We start from the raw sequence: 27,959 nt of genomic DNA, 5'->3' as shown, positions 1-27,959 counted from the left end.
CCACTATGAATTGTAACAGTAATATGGAATTCTTCTATTTACAGATAATACAGCAGACGCACCAAGTGGTAGAAACTGAGCAAAACAAAGAAATTGAGAAGTGGAAAAGACTTGCACAGTTGAAGAATCGTGAGCTGGACAAGTTCCGCACAGAATTAGACTCAATATTAGATGTTCTCCGAGAGCTGCACCGACAGGGGGTAGTTGTGCCAGTTGCTCTCACAAATGACGTGAATGCACCAGAGTATTACTAGGAATGCACGCTCCACATGACCTCCTGGCAAGGCCTGGAGGTGCACGACGGCTGGGATTGCGCCTCTGTCAGAGGCGGCTTTTGAAAACAGCTGCTCCAATATGTTGCCAGAAAACAAGCAACATAAAAGCAATGTTTCAGAATAAATTGCCCTTAACCAATAAGGGGAAAAAAAACATTATGGTGTATTTTACTGAAAAGCATTAACCAGTCACATTTTAAATAATTTATGGGCAGGTGATTTATGTCAGGTGATTAGAGTTAGTGAATTTTGTAGTAAAAGTTCTCACTCATATGCTAGACATGAAAAGAAAAGAAAATTGCACATACTCTGCCATCATTGACTCATCCTTGGTGCCAGAAAAACAGCCCCTCTTTCCCATGGAAACACAGGCATGTGAGCGCAACCACATCGACTGTCACCTGAGCAGGACAGCTTCCGCTGTCATTTGGCCAAGAATGGTAACTTCGTACAAGCAGCCAGTGAACTATCTTGTATTCTCCCAGATTTCCACTCCTACCTCATTTTCCTTCACCTGATACAGGCGAAAAATATATTTCACAGGTAATAGGGGGATTTGATTAATTGTTCTATACTTCATGTCTTAAATGCCAATTCTTTTTTTGTAACTCTAAGATGATAGAATATAACATTTTTACTTTCTACTATTTAAAAAGTAATATATGTTCATTTAAAAAATTTAACCCTAAAGCATGCACAAAAGTAGCCAGATTGTTATTTTTACTTTGCAATTCCCATTTTCAAAAGCAGATAGTGAGTATATAAGATAATGGTAAGTTAAAGCTATAGCCACCTTGTTTTCAAATGTTTCAAATGCCCAGTACTGTCCAATAAAAGTATAATTAATGTGAGCCACATGTAATTTTTAATTTTAATGTAGCCACATTTTAAAAGACTTTTTAATGAAATTAATTTTGGAAATTTATATAATCTAATATATTCAAAATGTGATTTTACAAGTTATTACATTCCTTTTTTCATACCAAGTCTCCAAATTCTGGTATATTTTACATTTATAAACACATCTCAACTTTGACTAGCCATATTCCAAATGCTCAATAATCAGAGGCTAATAAACTGTGTAAAGGACAGGTGCAATAGATCCTGGTGAAATTATGGGTAGCAAATGTGAAATGTGGAAATTAAATATAAGAAATGCAATTAATGTCTTAATGTCCAGAATTTTTTAATGTCCTTTTCCTAAGAGGGTAAAAAAAGCATTAATTATAGTTTGCTATTTTTTATGTGAATCTTACTTTAAGTTATAATATATACTATTTTGATTATTACTTTGTCTGTTTTTTATCTGAAAACCTATTAATTTATAGCTGTCCCCCCCTCCCTTTGACGACTCTATTCATGGACTGTTCATTCCAGGCACAAACATAGCTGATTCTGAAACACAGAGAAGTGCCGGCATCGGATAGAGGATCACTTACAGTAAAAGTGCATCCTACTTGGATGAGGATTTTATATCCTATTTTGGAGTAAGCTGTGCACTTGGCTGGTCTTTAATTCTATTTTCAGATTGAAGGTCCATAAACACTATCAGAACTTTTAGTTACAACTAAAAACAGCAAGAATCATGCTCCATTCCTTAGCCTTTATAAGGGTCCAGGATGAGAACACAGAAGATAGACACATTTAGACTGTCTTGAATAGGAAGGCTTTTATGAAGTTAGGCTCCAGGAAATACCAGTCCTCTCCTCCAGTCCCACCTCCTCACGCTATTATAAGGCACCTGCATCCACAGGCCTTCCCATCAGGAACTTGATCAAAATATGTGGCTTGCTGCTGACACCACTGCATCGGATCTATTACTTGTGAGTTCACAGCATTCCATAGCTAGTATTTACCTATCAACCCTGGGAAAGCCGGCTTTAGTGTTAGAGTTCCATCCCTTATTGCAAAACTCCTAAATTTATGGCTAAATGTCTAGGCGGTGAAAACCTTCCTCTTTCTCACCCATGCCTACCAAGGATTATAGGTAAGTCCAAGATCTATCTGCTGGTGCATTAAGAGGTAATCTTACAAAGAATGAGGTAAGATACTTTAGTTACAACAGCCATCCTGCTTCAAAGAGCTTAGCAGTGAATAATGAGAAGAGTGAAGTTTGAATGTTTCTGAATCCTTCCAAGTTACTAATTGTTTTAGAATATGATCCATTTATAGCCTTTCTTCAGTTTCTGTAGAAGACCTGTTAATAAAAAGCACATGTATTTCTTCTCAATACCTGTCCAGCTTGATAAGGTTAGGTCCTACTGCTAATGAACCTATTTCATCCCCTCTAGTTTAAGCCATAATAAGTCCATTTTTCTCTCCAATTTTTGTCAAATCTTCAATCACAATCACCTCAGTAGTGCAAACAGGAGAAAAGATATTCTTTCCCACCTACACCTACTTTATACGATTGTTGTAAGCAGTAGGGAAGCATCCATTAGCGGAAACCTATTTCCTACGAGGAAGAGATGCATCAAGTTTCTTTAGAATAACATGAGTTGTTAGTATAATTCAAGAACAAGAAATGGACTAGACTTTGTGGAGAGGACAAGAAAATAGGGCAATTGTACCAGGTGTGCATCCTTGGAGCACACGGGTGAAGAGGCAAGAACACAGTGGGAGTCTGGCCCAGTAGAGCTAGTCCCAGGGACTGCCCTGCACTCCAACCCCTCCTGGCCACCTGCCAGTGGGCCCTCCTTTCTTAGGGTATTTATATTAACAGTGAAAAAGTTCTGATGCAGAAGACAGATAAGTAGAACTGCATATGGCCTGTGTAACTCCTTAGAGAAAAGTTTGGAAGGGATTTGGCAGAAGGATTTGTGAGGAAAGCAAAGGGGAAGTCATGAGGGAAAGAATAAAAAGGGTTAAATGAGCCAGCTCGTTAGAAAAGACGGAATAGAAGGAAGCAGCTTTCCCCTCCCACCAGCTCTAGGCAGTCAGTTCAAGTAGTCACACAGGTGCATGCCCTTGTCTTCCTACCTGTTTTGCTCATCATGGCCACGTGCAAAGAACCCTAACAAGAACAGCCAGATCCTCACTCCACTGACTTGCATACGGAGTCTTCACAACAGCCCAGTCATACACATGTAGTAGGGACTTGGTAAACAAATCTCTTTTGACCCTCGACTTTCACCTACAAATACAACCCCCTCCTCCCTCCAGTCCCCAGAGAGTGCATGTACTCGCACATTCAGGGCACAGCTACCACGGCCCGCAGGATAACATCGGATCAGCCCCTCTGCCTGTCCTCCTGAGTGCCAGCCCCTCATCCCAATTCCTTCCAGAATTACTCATCTCGTGAAAGTCAAACGTGTTTGAAACCAGCTAATTTCTTTCCCTGAAACCAGCTGCTCACTCCGTTAGGTGCTATACCTAATACCACAGATGAAACAACAAACATTTATTTCTCACGGTTTTGGAGACTGAGAAGCCCAAGATCCAGACCTCTGGGTGCAGGTTCACGTCCTGATTTGAAGATGGCTCTCTTCTATCCTCACATGGTGGAAAACAATGAAGCAAGCCCTTTCGAGACTCATAAAGGCACTAATCCATTCATAAGAGCTCCACCCTCAGGACCTCAGAAACCCTGACTACCTCCAAATACCATCACATTGGGGTTTCAGTGTGAATTTTGAGGAGACACAAACATTCAGTCCACACTTGGCTAACTCTCCCTGGCATGGAATCACCAAACCTATAGCCAATTCCTTCAAAATAACCTCTCTGTCCTTCCCCGGTCCCATATCCACCACCACCTGAGCCCTGTCACCATTTCACGACTTACTTTTTAGATAGAGTTTTAATTGCTTCCTCTACCCCAATGCTCTTCTTATCCTAAATTGTCTGCAAAACAGCATTGCCAGGCAGTTCTAAAACTCTGCACACCACCTTCCCATTTCACCATGTTTTTAGGCGTTATCGGAACTTTTACCTCAGTCTTCAAGGCACTATTCAGTCTGATCCCAGCCTTTGTCTCCATATTCCATTCAAGACCTCTACTCTTACACAAATCCTCCATTACTTTTCCTTATTACTGTAACAAATTTCGACAAATTTAACAGCTGAAAAACAGCACAAATATGTCATCTTACAGTTCTGTAGGTCAGAGGTCCAACAGAGTTCTCATGGGGCTAAAATCAGGGTATCCCCAGGGGCCTAGGAGAGAATGGCTTTCTTGCCTTTTGCAGCCTCCAGAGGTTACCCACAATCCTTGGCCTGTGCCTCCTTCCTCCAATGTCATAGCCAGCCCAGTGCACCTGTTGGGCATCCTTCCACATTCACATCTCCCTCTGACTCTGAACTCAGCTAAGAAAAATTTTCCACTTCTAAGGGCCCATGTGATTAGATTGGGCCCACCTGGATAATCCACGATACTCTTCCCATCTCACAAGCCTTAATCACATCTGCAAAGTCCCTTTTCCATGAACAGTAATGTTTTCACAGGTGGCTACCTTGGATGGGTGGCTGCCTGTCACACTCCCCTCATTCAAACTAAGCCACGAATCTAACCGTGCCATCCATGTGGTCTCCTCTGCTTGGTCCTCATTCTTCCATCTGACCAGCTCACTCCCACCACTTCCTTTGTCCACCACACCAGGTTTTCATGATCACATTCTTCTCTGAATGGAACATTCATTCTGCATCTCATGTCTGATGATTGTTCTTCATTTACACATGCAGACACATCCTCTGTTCATCTTTTTATTTTGCAGGGGTGTCCAACCTGCGGTCGGTGGGCTGCATGTAGCCCAGGATGGCTGTGAATGCAGCCCAACACAAAATCATAAATTTATTGAAAACCTTATGAGATTTGTTTGTAATTACATGTCACAATGTATTTAATGTGTAGCCCAAGACAACTCTTCTTCCAGGGTAGGGCAGAGCACCAAAAGGTTAGACGACTCAGAGGAATAAATTCCATGATGATGCTGATGATGTGTCCATGACGGCCCAGCCCCTCAGGCGCCCTGATAAGGAAGGAGTCATTGCAAAGCTGACACAGAAACTGGCTCGGAACTGGTATCACGTTAATCATTTTTTATTTTATATCACTGTATTTAAGATTGTTTTAGGACATGGAGTTTTTGTAATAATTTCTTTACTTTTTCAACTACAGTTAGCATACAGTATTACATTAGTTTCAGGTGCACACACAGGGATTGGACAGTTACACAACTTATGAAGTGATCACCCGGATGAGTCTAGTACCCATCAGTCATTACACATAGCTACTTAAGATTTTAATGCAAATTTTCTTTAACCACTAATCAAGATTCTACTTTAGGATGAAAATCAAAGAGTGTTTCTATCTTCTAACAAATTGTCTTCTAGCCCTTTAAACACATGATGCTTTAATAAAGATTTGTGCTGTGCTCCACAAACACACAGGATTTGTATAATCTCGCCAGATGCAATGGCTAAAAAAGAAAAACAAAACTCCATTCCTAAGTCCTCAACCCTCAAACTGCTCACAGGAGAAATCATTCCCCACACTGAGTGTCACATTGACACAATGCCTGAGTGTGACAAGAAAGCTGATTTTCCTACTCATGTATCATGCTGCTCACTTGTTGCATGCTAATACAATTTCCCCATTGTATTTGTCCCTAGTAGGTACAGAAGAATTTATACTCTACAAACAGCAGGCTACACCTATTCCCATGCTGCCAGACCACTGGGCTGAACTCTCCCATGAGAAGGACATGATTCTACTCCATGCAAAAGTTCTTCCTGGGAATAATAGGCTTTTAGGGGGCAAGTGCATGGCTGCAGTTGCCCCCAGTTGAGAGCTAGTGTAGGGCTGCAGGGGACCAGTGGAAATATAGCAGATCTGACGTGAGGTACTCTTGCCCTGGGAGCCAAAGATATCATTGATATCTGCAAAGATATGACATTCTCCCAGGAGTTCAATGTTGAGGGAGTACGTGAACAATAACTAGGTTAAGAGAGCTGCATATAATTATCATCTCAAGTAAATTAGAGTATTTTGATATTTGGAAAATAATTATCCTGCTATTCTTTGAAGGTACAGTAATAGCAACAGAAATAATAAGGGCTGAGAGATCTTGGAGATAACAAAAAATAAACCATTCTAAATCTCTTAAATTCCTTAACAATATGCAGGAAATAAGCCATATATCTTCTGCAGACCTCTCTTAAGGAAAGGCTCAATCCTGCAAAACATAAAGCAAGTTTTTTCAGCACACAGAGGGAACAAGTCAAGTTTTCTGATCATGAGGGGTCTACAGTAAGCCAGGAAAGATCAGACAAGTTCATAGAAGCAACTATGAATAAATGCAATGAGAGTCTTATGAAGTATGAATGAAGCACAGAAGAAAGAGAAATTCCTTTCATTTTTTTTGGAAAATGTGGCTTTGGAGATGAATCTTGAGAAATGGGTGGAATTTTGGCAGAACAGGATCTAAGGTAAAGAATTTAAAAGCCCATTCTAAAATTCCTATAGAAAGGCAAAGGACCCCAAAATAGCCAAAAACAGCTTCAAACCAGAAGAACAAAATGGGAGAACTTAAGTGTTACTATAAAGTTACAGTGATCAAGACATCTGGTATTGGCATAAAAAAGAAAAACAGACAAGTGGAACACAATAGAATATTCAGAAATAAAACAACACGTATACGAACAACTGATTTTCAGTAAAGACACAAAGGCAATTCAGTGGAGAAAGGACCTTTCCAACAAACAGTGCCGGGAGAGTAGATGGCCGTATGCAAAGAAAGGAACTTGGATGCATACCTCACAATGTACTCAAGTATTAACTCCAGTGGGCCACAGCCCTTCATAGAAAAACTAAGCTGTGAAACTTCTAGAAGAAAAACACAACATTAAACCTTTATGGCCTTCAGTTTGGACAGATTTCTTTAATATGACACCAAAAGTATAATCCATTTTTTAAATTGGTAAATCGGACTTCTCCGCTCTTCAAAGACATTGTTAAGCAAATGAAAGGACAGCCATAGACGAAAAGAAACTATTTGCAGGTCATCTTTTTGATAAAGTGTTCATAAGCAGCATAAAGAACTCTCAGAACTCAGTGACAACACCCCATAAAACAATGAGCCAAAGTCTTGGAGAGACACTTCACTAAAGATACACAGATGAAAAATAAGTGTGTAAGAAGACACTGAATCCCATTAGTCATTAATGAAATGCAACTTAAAACCACAATGAGATGCTACTCCACACACATTAGAATGGATAACATTTAAAAGACTTACTCTACAAGATGTTGGCAAGGAACCAAAGCAACCAGAACTCATACACTGTGAGGAATGTAAAATGATACAACAGTCATTTTGGAAAACTATTTAGCAGTTTTTTAAAAAGATAGACACACTTGTCTACCATAAGATTCAGACATTCCTCTTCTAGGCACATAAGAAAATAAAAGCCTATAATCACACAGACTTGTAAACAAATATTCACAGCAGTTTTATTTTTAATAGCCAGAAATTGTAAATAACCCAATGTTTATCAACAAGGAAATGGGTAAACAAATCATATTCATAAAATGAAATACTACTGAGGAACAAAATGGAATGAAAAATTGACACAATAAATGGATGAATTTCAAAATAATTACGCTGCATGAAAGCTGCCAGACGTAACAGCAGACACCTGCCAGATGGCATGCATCGTAATCCCTGGTTGTATAAGTAAGCCAATGTATAGTGACAGGAAGCAGATCAGCGGTTTGAGGGGAAGGGAGGGGGAAGGAGGGATTAGACACGGGCATGAGAAAGCTTTTGTGGGCGATGTATATGTTCATTGTCTTGATTGTGTTGATGATTTCTTGGGTGTTTACATAGGTCAAAATAAATTGTACACTTTAAGCCTGTGAAATGTATTTTGTAAATTGTACCTCAAAGTTGTTTTTAAAACTGCAGTTTAGCCCTGACCCACCTCCATCCATGCCTGGCTACAGTGGGAGGGTCAGCCCTCACCCCCTGACCTGCCTGTCTGGGAGGGAGGGACTCTCTCACGGAAGGCGACACCATGGGCAGTGTCCACGGTGGACAGATTTCCCTAACAATGTCTGCCCAACAATGAAAAATCCCTAGGTCTGCAGTGTCAACACTCCATGACTGATAATATGAGAGTAAGATGCATTAGACAACAAATGAAAGCCCAGGTACTGGGATCGGCAGATAAAGAATATAAGATAACTAATATGTTCAATGAAATAGAGGAAATGAGGGGTAAGACAGATTAAAGGATAAAGATTTTCACCAAGGAAGTATACTGAGAGGTTATTTTTAAGAAGAATCTAACAGATACTCTAGAACTGAAGCTTTCAATTCTGGAAACATGAACTGACTAATTTGGGTCCCTCTGAAACATAAAATTTTTAGTAATACTGGGTAAAATATAACAACAAAAATAGCCCTGTGTTAACCATGAAGGAAAGAGAAGTTTGCAGGTGACAAAAATAAACAGGAACCTTAAAGGCAGAGTAGGAAGCTTGGGGGCTGATGCCACAGCACCCTGGAGGGAAGGGGTTTTAATCTGCATAGTGAAGAGTGTCATAATGTCCATTCAGAAAAACAGGATCCATACCTGGCACACGTTCTTACTTTACTGAGACCCCCTGCATGAAAGTAAGGGAAGGGCTGCTTTCAATGAAAGGGAGACCCAGAGAACTCCACACACTGACACAGGAAAGGGGTGAGCAGACCAGTTCTACCGGAGTCTCTAGGGAAAAAGTCTCCCTTAAAAAGTCTAAACCCTAAGTTCATGCTGCATGTGGATGTGAGAGACAGATTTACTCTCGACTTACGATGCAGGGTCTCCAAGGAAAAAATAACAAAATTCCAGACTGATCAAATCACTTAGAGCCTAGGATAAGCAACACAAATTTATTCTCTAGTGAAATGTTTATAAACCAGGGTTTGTGGTACCATCATAGGAAAAAAATTATAAAGGCTGAAGAGAAACTCACACACAACTAACTCCATGTACACTCACAAACACTCACACAACCAAGAACAATCAGCAATAATTAATCATGAGTAGAAGAAGCAAACTCTTAAACCCCAGGATGATTAGTATTCCAAGAATCTAAAAATATAATCTAAAAGAGAACATGAAATAAGTATGGATGAATCATTGTAAAAAAATACATTATAGAAAATGTAATGAAAAAATCAGGACACCATGAAAAAGAACAGATAACATTTAAAAAAACAAACAGGATTTATGAAAATAAAATATGATTAATATATAAAATTCAATGGGTAGATTAAACAATAGATTGTAACTTTCTTTTTTTTAAAGATTTTATTTATTTATTTTTAGAGAGGGAAGGGAGGGAGAGAGAGAGAGAGAGAGAGAGAAATATCAATGTGCGGTTGCTGGGGGCCGTGGCCTGCAACCCAGGCATGTGCCCTGACTGGGAATGGAACCTACAACACTTTGGTTCACAGCCCGCGCTCAATCCACTGAGCTATGCCAGCCAGGCAGATTGTAACTTTCAATATCTAGTACCTTCATTAAAATTCAGGACTTATCTCTAAAATACTTAAAAAGAGAATATATACAAAAGCAGTATAATGGAGTATGTACGATAGGCCAGTCACTATTCTAAGTGCTTCGTATATTTCACCCCTTAATGCTCACAGACTTGGAGGTGGGTATCATCCCTTTTTGTATAGAGGACACTGATTCCCAAAGAGATCAGGTGTCCTGGTTAAGCCTGCACTGTTAGCAAATGACAGGTCTGAGCCCAGAGAGACTCTCTAGATTCCATGTTCTTGACCATGACTGCATGACATAAAGCAGGAATAATAGAGCAACATAAATAAACATCACAAAATACGATGCTAGAAATGAAACATCATCAGGAATTACAATATATTTTGATGGAATAAACTTACAAGTTAAAGGATAGATTTATACATAGATTTCATTTGTTTACCTGAAACAAAGCAAAATTTAAATTTAAAACATAGATTGAAAGTTAAAAAGGATGACACAGAGCTCCAAAATGAGAGAGAGGGAGAAAACATATACCAGAGAAATGCTAACCAACAGAAGGCATCATTCAAACCTTCCATAGGCTCATAATTTACTTGAAACCTAACTTGATCTTCCACTTACTAGCTCTGTGCTTTGCAAAGTACTAAATGTCCCAGAGCCTTAGTTCTCTCGCCTATAACATAGATACTCAGTTCTTCAAATAATGTTGTTTTGTTCAACAGTGTTTTGCTTGTTGAGGGGAAGAAAAGGATTCCTGGCCAGGGCCACTGTCTATATGAGGTCTGAATGTTCTTTGTATGTCCATGGGGTTTTCTCCAGGCATTCCAGATATTCAGAAACAATACTTTGTTTTTTAGTTTCACAGTCCCAGATGGAGTTTTCCCAAAGGTGGGTCACACACAGGGTCTCTCACCCATACCTAACTTAGATAATTAGACTTCTGAGCTGATGAGATTTATACTATATATTGGACTTAGAGGCAATGCTATATTGAGACTTTGGAAGATGCTGGGATGAGAGACATGTATTTGCATGCAGGATGGACATGAATCTTTGGGACCAAATGAAAGACTGTAGTAGGCTAATGTCCCCCAAACATGTCCATGCTCTGCTCCCCAGAACCTGTGTCTAAGTTACATTACACTGCAGAAGGCATTTTGCAGATGTGGTTGAGAATCTTGAGATGGGATGTTATCCTGGGTAATCCGATGTGATCAGTCACAGTGGTCCTTGTAAGAGGGACAGAGGCAGAGACGTAAAGTAGAAGCAGAGGTCGCAGTGATACAGGGCGAGGAGCCAAGGCAAGGAAGCAGATTCCTTGCCACACCCTCCAAAGGAAACACAGCCCTAAGACACCTCGATTTCAGCCCGCTCAGACTGATTTTGGACTTCGGCACTCCAGAGCTTGAAGAGAATAGATTTGTGCTGCTTTAAGCCACAAAGTTTGTTGTCTTTTGTTCAAACAGCAATAGGGAATGAACTCAGGAACCAGCATGCTGCCTGGCATGCTGTAACCAAGCTCTTGCCCCTGACCCAGGAGTCAGCCATGTGTCTCCTGTCAGATCCATGAAACTGCACCAGGCTGGCTTGTTAGCTTGCAGAAGAAGTAAAATCTTAGACCCTTCACGGTTCTTGACACTTAGTTTGTAAAAATGATGGTATAGTCATGGGCATTTTTCCAACTTTTAGATATCCTTCAGCCTTCTAATAAATCCACTTCTAAATCAAATACCATTTAAAAAGCTTTTAATCTTAACAAGAAATAGCTCATGGTTTATATTTGGTTAAGTAAATTATGAATAATATTCACATCAGATATTAATAAAATCAGTTCTTCACTACTCCTGCTCTTTCCTGAAAATAGCCATTAAAAAGAGCAAGTAACTATTGGCAAGAATGTGTTATAGCAGCTTTAATTAGAAAAAAATTCCACTCCTTGTTCTGTTTAGTGTTATTTAAAGAATAATATTTTCCTCAAAAGACATTATATGAAAGGCATTTCTTTTAGTGGAATAGTTCCTAGAGGAAATCTGTTACATGACTGGACCACTAAGACCCTAGAGCTGATAGAAGTTAGGAGGCATATAAACAAGGAATACTTTTAAGGAGAAAATTAAACTGAATGTGTGAAAAAAACAAAGAACCAAAGAAAATTCTCGTGCAATCAAATACATTTATTTTTAGCGTAAGCAAGACAGGTGGTGAACAAAATCATAATAAAAATGCCACCCAGAGATTAGCAGTGGGCCATGCATGCAACCTGAGTGCGTAAAACCAAATTATTTCTGATGCCAGTGTGCAGGCTTTACCCTGTTGTACCAGGCCAAACCGAACAACTGTTGGTGGCCTATTTACAACACATTCACCATCTCAGCTCAAAGCCACATACTAGCTAGGTGACTGTCACCTACACACCTGCCAAGTAAGTAGACAGCACTGCAAGTAGCACTTTACTTGGTCGGTGGCCAATAGCACAAGTGTGGCCAGACACAGATAGACACACAAGTCACCTCCCTGACTTAGCTGATAACCACCCTTCCGTTTCTAGGGGGCAGGAGTACCATGAGATATAGCACAGACTGATACTCACTCTAGGACGGCGGGAGGTGGGCAGGAGTCTCCCCAGGTTTGCACATGGGTGGCCAGAGGTTCTCAGAAGAGCTGTTTGAGCACAACCAACAGAAACACTGCTCACAGTGATGTGTGAGACGAGACTCCTGACATCCTGGTAGATACTCAGGCCCCTGGTGAATGCTGAGTCAGTGAAAGGTTGAGTAGAAAGTATAGATATTTAGGGGTCCTACAGTAAGAAATAGGAGCCAGTGTCCTAGTTTATACAGCTTTGTGTCTACTCCAACCTTGTCTGGATGCAATGTTATTAATTCACAAAATATTAGAGCCAGGATGGATCATCTGCTCCAGGCTCCTCGTCTTACAGGAAACAATGTGGGAGCCCACAGAAGTCAAGTGAATTGACTTCTGATGGTAAAGCATGGTGGAGGCAGGGCCAGGATGGGACACAGAACGATAACCCCCATTCAGGAACGATGACACTGAGTATGTGGCCAAATTTCTCACCAAGGAAGATGAGACGTTATAAACACTTTATTTCTCCAAAAGCCTCGAATGTGTTTAAAGGCATAAACACTCAGTTTAATCAGCTCTTTGCAGAGGGAGCTTTCTTCTCTCTTTGTCTTCCTGTCTCTCTCTGTTTCTCTGTCTCACTCACATGCACACACACATGCACACAATTTTGGTAAATGAAGGTTTCTTGCTACGCAAACATACCCCAACATCTTCAGGAAGACACTATGGAGCATATATTTCAGTCCGGGTCCTTGTGTGAGGTCTGGGAAACTGGCTTATTTTCTAGAACAATAGGCGGTTCTGAAATCAAAAGATCATCATCCCCAAAGGAGGAGTTCTGGTCCGTGTTCACAAAATTGGGGATGTCAAATTTCATGAGCCTGTTCAGCTCCTCCTCGGGTGGCCCGCTGCTTCTGATGCCTTCCTGGAACCGAACGTCACTGTCGAGGGCTGTGGTCTGGGGACCAGCTTTGGCCTTTTCCAAGTGTTCCACTTCATTGATGTAGCAGTGAAAGAGAGACCTGGATTCCTCGTTGCCCTGTCGAGAAAACACTTTATCTGGTTCCAGAGGTCTTCCAAAGTCTGACACAAAGCTGTTCATTCTGAATCTCTTCTCCAAAGACTCTGTGTTGCTGTAAAGAAAAGGGAAATAAAGATTGCTTACAAGCCAGCTCATCCCACTACAGAACCACGGCTTCTGACATGTACGGCATGCCGGCGTATTTCCCCTGAGCACATACTGAGTGCAAGTCCCTGTACAGAGCGTGCAAACACCAGAACTGAGAGACATCACTTCTGAACACGCACAGATAAACGCAAGGCAAATGCCCCAAGATGAGGGCCCATGGACCTTCCTGGAAAGACACACCTTGCTGAGGAATCTGATTCTCAGTGGGGCTCTTGGATCATCTGAATCAGAATTACTTCAACTACTTCTTAAAATGCAGAATCCTGAATGGCAGACCCTCAGAATCTCTGGAGGTAGGGCCCAACAATCTGTATCTTCATAGAATTTTCCAGGATCGCTATTTACGCTCAAAATGTAGACACACTGACCTACATCAGGCCAGCCCAAGCAATGACAATATCTCCCAGAGGTGCATTTCACATTTGTCAAAGCACTGTTGTATCCCTTTATCTCAGTCAGTTCTCAAAACTGACCAGTGCAGCCACTCAGGGCAAGAATTACGATACCAACTCCACAAACCCACAAGCTAAGGCAAGGAACAGTCAGCCTGCCCACCTGAGTCACACAACCAGTTAGTGACAGAAGAGGGAATAGAACCTACATTCCTAATCCCTTGTCACATTTAAGGTGGAACAAATTAGCAATTTAATGATAATAAATCAATAATAAAATAACTCCCCACTAGTCCTACAAGTACACGAAAGAAAGAGCATGGGTAAGATGAGTTCCCTGGTATCCCATGGACTTTAATGCCTTCTTTCCAGACTTATAGAAAAGTTGCTCACACACAAGTGGTGACTCCTTAAGGGCAAGAATCATTTCTGAACAGGTTTTCAAATCCAGACAGAACCTAACCAAAAGTAGGCTGTGTTCAAGGAGGGTGTGACTACCTCAATTTTGATTCTTAACTCTCTTCCTTCCAGCCCCATCACGTGGGATAAAGTGCTGATGACCAAACTCCCACAGATGGGAGGAGCATAGATTCAATACAGGTCTAGAAAATCTGATCCTGTATATACATATACACACAAACCTCTGGATTTCAGAGGTCAGTAACCCTAGAAGCTCTATCACACAGCCCACCGAGAGACTTCTAAATCAGACCTGTCTCCTACTGTGATTATCTGGGTGACATTAGTCACAGAATTCCTCACAGAAGCTCAAGTTTTTCCATTTAGTAGAAAGCCCGGTTCGCAAATCTTCTTGCCCACTGAGCAAACGTGATGTGAAGATCACTGATTTGCAAATCATCAAACATTGAGTAGGTCATGTGTGCAGAATTTAAAGAAAAAACCACTTTAGGGATAGTCTGAATGACTTCTGCTCTAATGAGAATTTAAGTGGTCTCATCTATCAGCAGGTGATTTTCTTCCCCTGCTGCCCACTTCACTAGGGTTTAGAAGATGCTGGAGAACAAAGACCAGTACGCAGCAACCTGTGACCTAACAAGCTAAAATAATTCCTGACTAAAACGTTAGGGTACAAACCTGCCATCTTCTCAGATTGCCGGCCATCAGAATAAAGCGCCCATAAAGATACTAAACAAACAAATAAATATATAAAATAATACCTGGCAAAAAAAGAAGGGCTTCACATGTTTGAAAAGGCCTGATTAAGATTGCCGGGGCCCGCACCATTCTCAGCTGCAGGTCTAAGGACTAGTAGTAGCTTTGCCGCCTGCCTGGAGCATCAGCTGAGGGGAAAGCAGACCCAGAAACCCAGCTGTGTGCAGCAGCTCCTCCAGAGCACAGGGATCATTGTTCACAGCCAGGGGGTCCATTAAGCACCCTGGTTGAAGAACAAAGGCCCAGGAGTCCGAGAGTACTGCCCCTCCTCAGGGCAGAGCTGAGGCCTCTGAGATGCCTTCCTTGTTCCCCAGCCCGCCCCTGAACTTTTTCCTGATGGTTTCTTGGGGTGGGAACAATGCAATTTGTCTGATTCTCCTTGTCTGAGAACAAGGGAAAAGTTCATTTTTGTACTCGCAGACTCTGGTAAACATTAAATATTCAACAGGTTGTGCTTTCATTCCTCTTTTCTTTCCTTGACTGATCAATTAAAGGGTTTCCATGTGAAAGCTATGATCATGGACACAGCTTGCTTCAATGTGTCAATAGTTTCTATTCATCCTGCCACTGTGTGAAATTTACATACAGAAATCCATAGATCTTAAGTGTCAAAGTCAATGTGTTTTTATTAATTTATATGTCCATGTAACCACCATCCTCAATTAAGATATAGAATATTTCCTTTATCCCATTAAGTTCCTTTCATTCATTTTCCACCCCCTTTAGGTAACACTGCTCTAAACTCCATTTCCATTGAATAGCTTTGCCTATTCTATTTCAATGTGTGTACACATTGAATCAGACTTGTAACATGGTCAGATTTTCCACCTGTTGATAGGGGTAGACCCCTCGGAGTGGCAGGGCTTCCTTGGGAACCACTCACTGCATCTGCACTTGCCAGCTGGTTCCTGTGGCTTTGGCCATTATCAAAGACCTTGAGTGCTGACACTCTCCTGCTAGTAGGTTTTAGCTGCATTGCGTATACTCTATAGTCAATGCCACATTCAGGTGAACTGCAACACAAGGTAGAATGTGATTTCCACTTTCATAAGGTCGTGTGCTGCCCTGAACTCCTCTCCACCTGGACAAAGGACACTTAGCAAAGGCTACCAGCAGAGGGTATTTAAGGCACATGATGTCTTGGGTTTGATAATTTTTTAAAGAAGTCCAAAATGCTCAACATAAAAATGTGATTCAAGCCTTCCCTGCTACTCTTGCTCTCCAGCAGATTTATGATAATGGAGCCATAATGCTTTAACAAGACAGCACAGGGAGTAAATGGCTCCTTCACTGAGAAAGCAGGGGAAAATGAATCTTCTCTCTTCATTGCCCATGAGGTATCCAGGTAAGAGGGTTTTACTCCCCCACACACAACAACACATATTCCATGGGGAAAATAATCCCCATTAATGCTGCTTCTTGGGTCTAAAAGCTTTTAAGAAAGGTGATGTCAGCTTTATAACAGCCTTCCCCCTTTACAGTGCCCTTTACTAGTATGTACCAGTACCTGGTCCTCCTCGCCCTCCCAGGCCGGGCAGCCAGGTGGTTGTGGCAAGCTCTGACCCATGAGCCGTGAGAGGAGGGGATGTGCTCCTCCTGAATGAGGGACAGAAGAGCAGAGGTGAGGTCTCCAGGCTTCCTCCTCTCTGTCCCAGCAGTCCCAGAGGCTGAGTGTTGGGGCTACTGCAGCTGCACGTGCAGAAGCTCCGGTCCACCTTTCCCCAGCCCTTGGCAGACACGTAGCTTGAGTACGAAGTAAGCTCATGTCGTGCTGGCCTGAGATATGGAGAGTTGTTTCTTACTGTCTTATAACCTAGTCTTAACTATTGCATGCTCTCTCCCTCAACAGAAGCCACTGGGAAGTCAGTGATTCCCATTGAAGTTCTTATCCTAATATGGTCCCAAGTCTTAAACCTGAGGGAAAAACACTTGCCAGTTTTATTATGATGTCATTAGTTCTGTGCAGTTGAATAGATTTAAATTCTTTGCCATCCAAAGAGATGGCAAATATGTGATCTCTCTCAGGTAAACTGTGACTGATTCCTGGCGGCTGCCTAGAGTGGTGTTTTGAACATGACTCTGAAGCAGAGTTGTGGCTGTGCACAGAAGACAATACAATCGATGAGTGTTGTCTGTGTGTGGTTATGGATACAGAGAGTGGGGGCAGGGGTGGTGGTCTCTGCCATTCTGGTGTCTCACCACTGCAAAAGGGATACACAGACCCTTCCTGTGTGTCAGCAACGGTGAGACCCTGGTGAGCCATTCAAGCCCCTAGATGCCTCCATGGGGGATAAGATGGAATTCAATAGCAGATTCACCACTAATCCATTTTGAGCTTGCAGACTTGGTCAGGTATCTTAACCAGAACATTGGAGTCATATCCATGATATCCTACCCAAGGAAGTTCTTATGACAAACTACCCAGACAGCTTCTACATAAAGCAATCAGAATTCAGACATGTCAGTCCTTTCAGTCCATCACTGAGTGAGATTCTCTATGTAGATTCTCTGTATTCATCTTACTGTTTCACTGGGAGACACACCCACGCTTAAGCTTGGGTAGATGAGGCAACATTTTGACAAGCGGAGATGCTACGTGAGTGCTTGGGCCCTGGCTGTCCAATGGGAGGATGGGTTCCTTCTTCTCCCTCCTACTCCTTACCCAGACTTCCACCAGCACCGAGGGGTGGACTCACCTTCACAGGGTACCACTGTGATCCCAGCATATGCCCAAGGCTCCCTAGGCATTAGCTCACTTAATTTTTACCATAATCCTAAGAGGCAGGGACAACTATATTTTTACAAATGAGGAAACTCAAGCATAGAGAGGTTAAAAATCCAGCCAAAATCTCAGTAAGTAGATCTGGAAATCTTTGACTCCACAGGTCATGCTAGGTCCAATATGTAGTAAAACAAACCTGATTGTTTACTAATATCTTTGGTTCCACAGAAGAAGATTAAAAATCACTGTTACAAGATCATTTACTGAAGTGGTTACTAGCAGGAGCTTCAGAGTGAAAGAGGCTGTGGCCTGGTTTCACAGGATTTGTTTTTTCACCTGTGAGGCCTCAGACAAGTGATTCAGCCTCGTTTTCCTTGTCTGTAAAGAGGGAACACTTACAGCGCTTATCTCAACTTCCTATGAAGATTTCGTGAGAATATACCCATCAAATGATTAGTAGACCCTAGTATATGGTAAACATTTTTTAAAAGGCCTCAGTATTTTCAATGGTTTATCATTCTTTCCTCTATGCCTAAGTATCACAGGCAAACTTAAAATGGGTTATTTTATATTAAAGCTGGCTGGATGGAAAGAATAATGTCTGTTTTAGAGAAAATTTCTGCTAAATAAAGGTCAAATTTATTCAGATCAAAAAGCCCTTTTAACATTTCTACTTAGAGATTTTTCTGCATGTCTGCTTCCTTCTGTTTTCTGTTGATAAACTGCAACAAAATGCCTTATCTTACATTGCCCTGGATTCCAAAAGCATTTAAGGTGTATCTCAGAGGGCTGACCCACTACTGTATTAAAAGTAAAAAAGAGGTAAGACTTTCTTCTTAACCTCACTGAAAGATGTCGAGTCACAATCACCCCTGATCTTTGATTGAGATTATTCAGAACTGCCATCAAATGAGAAACCATTTGCAGTAGAACTGAACTGCCTATTGGAAGACTGGAAATGCAAATCTCAGCTTTTCAAGGTCATCATGACACGTCAGGTGTCTCCAGAGAAACAGAACAGAGAACCAAAAGGATGTGTGTGAGAGAGAGATGTTTTCTTCCTTTCTTCCTTTCTCTCTTCCTTCCTTTCTTTCTTTTCTCCCCCCCCGCCGCCTTTCTTTCTCTCTCCATCTGTCTATGGAGAGATATATAGATTTATTTTAAGTAATTGGCCCATGGGACTGAGGAGACAGGCAAGTCCAAAAACTGCCAGTAGGCCAGCAGGCTGCAGACCCAGGGCAGAGTTGCAGTGCAAGTCTGCGGCAGTCTTCTGCCAGAATTCCTTTTAGCTTACGGCAGGTTAGTCTGTTTCCAGGAAGGCCTTCAACTGATTGGATGAGGATCACCCATATTATAGAGGATGATTTGCTTTACTCAGAGAATACTGACATAAACATTAGTCTCATCTAAATACATACACATGTACACACACCTTCACAGAAACATCTGGGATAATGTTTGACCCAATATCTGGGTGCCATGGCCTGGCCAACTTGACCCATAAGATTAACCGTCACAGGAAGTCATGTTCTGTTTTGGGCTAGGGTTCCCACCTATACAATCACCTGCATCCTACATCAAACAAATCCATCTTAATGACTATATTGCAAAACTGCATCCATCCCTCTGAGGAAAAGGAAGATAATGCAGTGCTATTCTTGCCTGACCACTCAATGAGATGTGCCCTAATCTGAGTTTTGTACTCAGCCTTTCTTACCACTGTTGCAATCCACACCGTAGTTTCAAATCCCATGGACCAACATAACAGAGGTAAAGGCCTGTGCAAATGTCTATGAGGACTTGGAGAGAGAAAGGGGAAAGTTCACACCTTTTCAGTGGCTGTTACAGAGATTCTCAACATTATGTCTCCAGATGTTGCAATAAAATGGTATTTTCCTTTTGTGTAAAAGGAATTTAATTTTTTTCCAGACCCTGATGTCTGGAAATAGCTGAGTTATGGACAGAACTGTTCCTGTACCCAGACATTTGTTATAGTTCAAGTGCAGGCTACAGACCAAACGACAGGCAGGCACTGGAGACTATGTAGTGAAATGCAATAAAAAGAACACTGCTGTCAGGCTGTGCACATTCAGTGAGATGCTGAATGTAAAGGATTAGGAATAGTGCCACGTTTCTTCCATTACTTCCCAGGTCCCTTCCACCCTCCCCCATCCTGCTCTCGGCTTGGAGCTTGGCGGCTGCTTGTGTTGCTGTGTTCAGCTGGTGGGAGCAATGGTGAGAGATGAGAGGGAGGGAGGGAGGGAAGAAAGTAAGGTGCGGGTATGATCAGAGGCTCCCTCTCTGAGAGATCACATTGGGTGTCTGTGGCCCTCTCTCCAAAGTCACAGCTCCTCTCTGCCGCCACCGCCTTCTCAGCAGGGCTCCCAGTCAGGCCTCCCTCAGACTAGGGTGGTAGCTGCTCCTCAGGATCGCTAGCCCTGGCTGCTGCCCTGTCCTGTGGGGCTTTTGTCTCCCTCCCTGGTCACAACATATCAACAGCTCCTTCACCAAACGCTCTTCTAACTCCCTGATGCGAGCGTCTGCCTGCGCCTGCTGGGGCCCACTACGAAGGTTCCAAGGCATGACCTTCCCCACTTTTTAAAAGGAGTTAGAATAAAAAAAATCTCTAAAACATTTCTGAGATTTTTGGAGCTATAATTGAATAATTACCTTCTGATGTTACTCAGTGTTCTTTAAGTATTCCTGTAATAATTTCCTCCTCAAATCCAAAGCCCAAGAAAAATATTCTTTATTCTACTATGAGAATCACATAATCTTTGATGTTTCCTTTTTTATCCTAGTTTCAAGGAAACTCAGCATTGAACTCATTACTTATTGTCAATGATTAATTCAATCGAATACTCAGTAACAACTCTTTCTCTACTCCTTGAAATGTTTTTTCAAACTAGTTTTCACCCTGCTTTGCTGTTGTTTTATTCACTGTTTTTAGTATGGTGAGTCATCTAAATTCTTTTGGGACTAAGGAGAAACTGCATTCTATTTAATCAGTCTTTCATCACAAAAACCAGGCCTGAATCAGCATTAGGGCTGTATGAAAAGACCAAAGACCCAGGTTCACACGGATCCACTTGCAAACACACCCCAGAGGCAAGAGGCCAGGGGGAAGGCAGATGCCGCCCATGGGCACCTGGGGCTGGCAGCTGTGGTAACTTTCCCTGTTTCTTCCTTCCCTGTGGGACTTAACAGATATTTAGGAACAGCCCAGACTTACTCTTGGTGTGGGGCTCCTGTCTTCGTCAGCAAAGTCAGCACAAAAAACATGAAAATCACGAAGACTGCAAGACCAACCCAAAATCCAATCACAATGGAATCTGCAAGACAGTTAACATGGGATCAGTATATTCCAGCAGCTGAGAACTTGAACCTTGAAGAAGTCTGGGCTTTGGGGATACATGAAATGAGATAGAACATCAACAATCTTAGGAGACAGTCTTGACCCCTCCATCAGCTGGGGACAGACAAGATGTAAGGAATGAGCGACAGAGACAAATCTGTGTTGCCTCCAGGTTCTGGTCTCAGGTAACACTGAGGGACATCAGCCTCACTGACCACTGGTTTCCATACCCCAATAAAGGAACCCAGGACACAGCAAAGGCCATCTGGGTCCCCAAGAGTCCACCGAAATGTCTTGAGTGATAGAATGCAGTTTTTAGCAGAAACTACAATATGAAGTTTAAAGTGAATTTTGATTCAAACCAACCCAATTTTGTGTTTTCACTTCGCTTCATGCTGAAATAGTTCGGGTCCTCATCACCTCTCCGTGAGCACCCATGAATGACGTCCTGCGCCATCTTCCACTTTCCATGAGCTTCATCTCGGTACAAACCTGCTCCACCATGCCTCTGACAACACTGCTCGTCTGTGAGAAACTCTTCAACAAAGCTCGACCCGACCTCTTCCAGGTTGAAAGAGATGCCACAGGTAAAGCACTTTACACAATGTCTGGCATCTGAGAAGAAGGTACCCCACATTTGCCAGCCATCATTGTTAAAATTATTTTCTCCCAGCCTACTCCTACTTTAAAAGCCATGTTTCCGATCAGACTAGGGGACATTGTGTCCCTGTATTTACCTTAATTTCCAGCGACAATTTCCTAACCCCCAGGCCTTTTTAGGGGCTCTTACCTTTACCTGACTAGAATAACATCCCCCCACCGAGAGCTGATGACAGCCCACCCGCCCTTCAAGCCCGGTCGGTACACCGTCTCTTCCCCAGCCTGAACCAACCCCGCCAGCAGATGTGCTCTCTCCCTCCGTTGAGCCCCACGGCCTTGTGCCTGTGCTTCTCTCCACGGGCCCTCCTGTGGGGAAGTCACAGGGTGTGTCTCTGGAACAGGATGACACTGGACTGTCCACAGAACCTGCACCTACATGATAGGGTCTCAGGTCTGGGGCAGACAACGCAGCTGAATTATTTTACGTTTTCTGACTTATTCTGAGAAGTTAACCAATGTGAGAATACAGTGAAAATGCATAGCAATTTTTTAAAAAATAAATGGCTTATACACTAGGTGTGTTTAAACGCAAAGCATTATTATTATTAAATTCTAATTCATTTTTTCTAAAGTAAAGATATCAGATTAGCGGTTAACTCTGTATAATTCATACTTTCATTCTACATATACCATTGCCCAAAGGTTAACAACTTTCATTCAACAATGTGAATAGTCAGCACTCTGGATGCAAAACTAATGTATCTTTCCTGGGGTTAAATATGCCAAAGAAATAGAAACTGTAGGTTTTGCCTTACAATACAATGGAAATTAAACCTAAAAAGGAAATAAGGACAAGTTCCAAAAAACACATGTAAACAAGTGCAACTGACATGTAACAGTAATATCTCAACTACGAGTGCACAGGCTATGAAACACCGTTGTACAAACAAAAGACAGCATGCTGTGCTTCATCAACTGCCTGCAGGCAGAACAAAAGCAAATTCTAAAAATGACACAGCAGCATTACATTTAAGCCCTCAATTGCAAATGGGATCTAATTGACTGATTTTTCAAATCTGTCCACTGGGAAGGGGTTCTCACGAGGACAGCTTTCAAACTGCAGAGGGTACCTGTGCCTCCGTCAGCTCCCCGATTCCCAAACCCAGGGTGGGCAGAGGTGGAAGTGGGGTGCCTCTCATCCAGCCCAGGCCCTTCCCTCCATTCTGCCAGTGCCCCAGGGAGCTGATCAAAAAGCAATAATGATGAGGGGCAGGAGAGAGTCACAGCCCTTGGAGGATCATGGGGGAGCAGAGTGCAGAGGTTCTGTGGTTAAAATTTGAGAATCTCTGTGATCCAAATGTTTCCTTGACCATGTGGCATCTATGTTTCTCATCATAATATGTTTCATTTATCCTTGCTTACTTATGTAGTTTTGTCACATTTCCCTTCAAACAAAATTCTGCTTCCTCCAATTATTTCCTTTAATTCTCCTCTACCCCACCCTCTGCTTCAGGGGCTGATCCCAGGGTACTTCTCACCCCAACCCCTCTCTGGGAGGGTGGGAGGTCCCCATCTTACCCCAGGAACATACAAACTCTCTTGAAATTTTATTTCTATGACACATTTCAAGGGCATGGGCACTGTGGTAAAATGGGAACGCACAGCCCCTGGTCTTCCTCAAAACACCCTTTCCTGGGAGGAAGTCAGCAGTGAGGTTTGAATGAGTCCCGTGGTTAAGGAAGCCAAGAGAAGCCTTGCTTGTCCAGAAACTGGGTTACCGAGAAAGCAATACAGTAAGGGGGTAGAGAAAATTGCCACAGGAATTCCAAGTGGGATGTGTCGTAATAAAATAATTTCCCCTTAACCTGACCTGCAGTGAATGAAAGGAAACAAGAGCGCTGAAAGCTGACAGGTGCATGCTTTTCAGCAGGATGGCGCTGTTGTGCACGTAGCATTTTTTTCTACTCTGTGTAGCAACCACCCCATCACCCAGGCTCTCCATCTCATAGGAATAAATTGTGACCTTTGCACCCTGTGGTTGTATGAAAAACAAAGGTTAGTGTTTAATTTGAAATAGAGGACCCAGGACACCAGAGCTAGCACTGTCCCTGCAACACTTCTGGCTCCTAAGGCACTAGGGTCAGTTCTGTGGCAGGAATTCTGGGCAAGGTGCCAACAGCAATGTTCAGGTACTTGTTTTTGCTGCACTCCCAATGCCACCTCTTACTCCAGGTCTTCAGAGCTCTGGCTCTGCTTCTCAGCTCAGTGACCCGTCTTCCGGCTGATGTATCCATGCACGCATTGTATCAGGTGTTATCTGCAAGTTGACATAGGATAAAATCATGGAATGTGCCCACCAGCGATGGCTCAGAAAAACAGATGCTCCTTCAGCCTTTCCTCAACACAGCAGCCAGAATGGTCCTGCTAAGATGTAGCCATGTCCACTCATCGACTTACAGGCTTTTGCTTCTGCTTCTCTAAGAATATCTGGTCTCATCCAGCCAAGTCCTTCACAAATGTCCTGTTTCTCTTCTTCCCTTCATACCAAAATTCTTGAGAGATTTTTCTTCTTCTCTTATTTTTTTCTTGAACCCATTCCACCGGCCTTTCACTCTTACTACTCCACTAAAACTGCTTTTAAAATCATTGCCAATAACATCTACATTTTAAGTCCAACAGTTAATGCTTGTCTGTCAACTAACTTGACCTAATACCATTTGACCTGGACCAGGGTCTCGCCCTTGGGACCCTTCTTCACGTGGCTTCCAGGAAACCACAGTTGCCCAGTTTCCTTCCAGTCTTCCCGTGAAGTCGACTCAGGCTCTTTCGCTGCTGCCTCCTCAACGCTCCCAGTTTTTAAATGCTAGTGTGCCCCAGGGCTCAATTCTGGACCTCTGTCGTTTTCTACCTACACTCATTTGTCCATCTCTTGGGTGTGAATATCATGTATACGCTGATGACTCTCAGATTTCACTGAGCTCCTCCTCCATCACGTCTTCTCACATGTCTGACAGGTCTCAATGTAACAGATCCCCAACTGAGCTCACAATCTGCCTGCTTCTCCTACAGTGGTCCCCATCTCAGCTAACAGGAGCCATCCTGCCAATTCCTCAGATCACAAACCCCCAGTTATCCTGGGATCTTCTCCTTCTCTCTCACCCCACTGCCAGCTGTTGACAAATCCTGTTTGATCTGTCTTCAAAAAATATCGAGAATTACAAACTTCTCACTGCCCCACTGCCCGCCCACCATGGGCTAATCCTTGCTGCTTCCAGTCCCATCCCCCCCTTTCTTGCTGCAGAGTAGATTTACTGAGACCTAAGCCAGAGGCCACTCCTCCTCTCCAAACCCTCAAATGACTCCCCCACCCCTACCAAAAAAAACAGCCAAAGTCCTCAGCATGACCTCTATGGCCCTGGCACCCTCTTCTCATTATCTGACTTCATCTCCTGATGCTCTCTGCCTCTTACCGACTCCCCTGGGCCCAGGCTGGCCTCCTTGTTGTTACTTGCAGGTTGCATTTCACAATTGTGTAGAGCAGTTTCTAGAATGTTCTTCCCCAGATATCTTACAGCTCAATTTCTTACTTCTTTAAGGTCTTCTGTCAAGTTTTCCTTCTCAGTGAGGCCTTCCATGACCATGATATACTTTTGGCTCCACATTCCACATCCTGTCCCTACTTTATTTTTCCTTTTTTTGTTTTATCACCATCTGGCATAGTTTGATTATTTAACTTATTTATTTTCTGACTGCCCCATTACAAGGCAAGGTCTGTAAGAGGAGGTATTTTTGTCTTATCTGTTCACTCTTATATGTACAATGCTTAAAATAGTACTGCACAAAACAGGCACTTAGTACATATGTGCTGAATGAATGAATGTCCACTCCATTAGTGCTGCATGTATGTCAGACATATGTCCACTTCTGATAAGTTGTATGGTTTAATACCAGATTAAAAACTAAGGACAAAAGAAAATTCAAATGACCATCAAAGCCTGTTTCTCAGATGAAAGACCCTTTGAAGGTAGAAATCTCAATTTTAGTAGGCAGAAGAACTTAATCCAATTAAGAATGTAGCTACTATTGCCAAGAATGAGGTGTTGCAGATAAAGCAAATGAATGAAGGTAATGGCTATGAACCTTGTTACCCTGACCTTGAAATGTCTTCCTTCTCTTCTTTTGAACCTGAACCTAACTGGCTTGGAATTCTGCTCAGCCAAACAAGGAGACATACTTGAAGGTCAGAATCATATCATTTTAAAAGCAGAACAAACTACACCAATGTACACAGTAAAATAGTTGACTTTTTTATTTTCCTGTATGTATGGAGGATTTTTAAAATTGTTTTATTCTTTCCTACGTCTCTTGTTTATTGTCAGGTTCCTGAAGCTAAGGGCATCCTTAGCTGGGCATCCACATCAACCACATCTCTCACTGAATCAGAACAGGAAGGACTCAGCCAGGCAGTCTTGGTTTCTCCTGATGGGAGTGTTAAATCTCCAGAAGCCCTCCTTAGCAATCATATAGTATATAAGGATGGAGCGTGTTGCATGTCTGCCTGTGTTTTGCAGGGATTTTTTCCAGCTATAAGCAATTCCAGAATGTAATATGTTTCCAAAACATTTTCAGTTGTCTCTGGAAATGTACCAACCAAAATTACAGCTGTTGGTCTGTCTTTTTTGCCCCTTAAATTAAGAGAAAGAGGCCAGAGCAAACTGACACAAAAATAAAATGTATGCCACCAAGGTATAAAAGCCCATATCACACACAAAAAAATATATGGCTATTTGTCCAGTCATTTTGATATCCACTAAAATTCTTAATAAGCAAGTGCCCTTACTTAAAGACTGTCCCAGAAAAGCAGCAGATTAAAGAACTGAAGGGACTGAAGGAGGGGAGTCTCACACACGGCCGCAAACAGCCCTCCATCGGGTGGTCATCGGAAGCATATCTGAACGGGTTCCAGGGGCTTCCTCTTCTTTTTTTTTAAATTTCCATAGAGAAGTACTGAGCAGACATCAAGAAAGGAATGAGTGAAAACATTTCATTATCACTATTCACTTCAGGGGAAAAGGATATGTAGTTTACTTAATGATTTCTTAAGGAACAAAAATAGAAAGCCCTCTGTCCAGGAAGTGAGTAATTCTGAAGCCCTTTGCAGACCCACTGTTGGAGACCAGAGGGTGGGAACCGGCGGGAGTGTTACGTCCGCCCCTCAAATGCCTGGCTGAAGGCTTGGCCGCAGCCACCAGCAAACAGTGGCATCTAAGCCGTACATGAACCCTGGGTTGTGTGCAGGGGAATGGAAACAAAGTTTAAGCCACTTAATTAGCTGAAATAGGGAGTTGACCAAGATGGAAACTTAGGAGGCTCTGGAACTCCCCTTCTAAATACATGGGTGCACCAAATACATGGCTACATATGGAGCAGTTCCCTCTGAAAGAGATCCAGAAACAGCTGATCAACTCCTGCACACCTGGCAAATAAGAACACATCTAAATGGGTAGGAAAATGCTGAGATACACATTTGCCATAAGCCCCACCACCAGCACAACATACAATGGGGCAGAACCCCAATTCCCACTTTCTCCCTGGGGAGGGAAGGGTTTCGATTGTACATATGGAGCCTCAACTTTTAAGACTCTCACTGGAGAGATGGGCCCCCAAAACATCTAGTTCTGGTTTGCATCCATGAGAACCCCAAGACTACAGCAAACAAAAAAGCAGTTCTCCACGGACCCACAGACCCTACCATGGCTGTCCTGCAGGGGCTCAGTGCAGAGGGAGCTGGCAAAAATACCCACCTCCCTCTCTTTCTTTGAAAGGAGTTTACCTGCTTACTCTAAAAGATGCTGCCTGAGGGTCAGGCTTCTAATTTAACAGGCAGTTAGGGGCCAGCTATGGTCCTTCCCAGAGACCAGAGAAGCCTTTGAACACCTCCCCATCCCTCTCCCTCCACCTGACTCCAATAATAAAACCATGTGGCCATATCTCCCTGTGCACAGGTCTGGTGTTCCAGCTTTTGCAGCAGCTACCCAAGGGATCTCCTGGCTCTGACAGGCAATGGAGCTTGCATTCCTGAGTCCCACAAAGAAAACAAAGAAGCAGTTCTTCACAAGTACAGTTCCCCTCATGTCTATACATAAGGCCCAGCATAGAGGGAGCCCACAAAAAG

At 42.6% G+C, this 27,959-nt stretch overlaps 2 protein-coding genes across 4 annotated transcripts in view; one reads left to right on the top strand and one right to left on the bottom strand.

The window, feature by feature from the left end:
* Nucleotides 1-1,564, top strand: part of CEP162 (centrosomal protein 162) — a 76,156-nt gene extending 74,592 nt beyond the window's left edge. Inside the window, exon 27 of the mRNA XM_045842534.1 lies at nt 45-1,564. Within this exon, the coding sequence (XP_045698490.1) occupies nt 45-254 (210 nt within the window). The 3' untranslated portion in view covers nt 255-1,564. The remainder of the gene's footprint in view (nt 1-44) is intronic.
* Nucleotides 1,565-11,350: 9,786 nt separating this feature from the next.
* The window catches only part of MRAP2 (melanocortin 2 receptor accessory protein 2), a 36,785-nt gene continuing 20,176 nt past the window's right edge, over nt 11,351-27,959 (bottom strand). The window contains exons 3-4 of one of the 3 annotated variants that reach the window (XM_045843467.1): nt 21,062-21,161; nt 11,351-13,486 (exon numbers count right to left, since the gene is read on the bottom strand). In XM_045843467.1, the coding sequence (XP_045699423.1) occupies nt 13,093-13,486; nt 21,062-21,161 (494 nt within the window). In that variant the 3' untranslated portion in view covers nt 11,351-13,092. Of the gene's footprint in view, nt 13,487-16,614; nt 16,736-21,061; nt 21,162-27,959 lie in introns of those variants that run through there. The other 2 variants (XM_045843465.1, XM_045843466.1) reach the window with 2 other exon arrangements.

Source organism: Phyllostomus hastatus, unplaced genomic scaffold (assembly GCF_019186645.2).
Source record: "Phyllostomus hastatus isolate PE091 unplaced genomic scaffold, TTU_PhHast_1.1 phas_contig_40, whole genome shotgun sequence".
Classification (NCBI taxonomy): Eukaryota; Metazoa; Chordata; class Mammalia; order Chiroptera; family Phyllostomidae; genus Phyllostomus; species Phyllostomus hastatus.
This window is presented reverse-complemented; position numbering and strand designations above follow the sequence as displayed.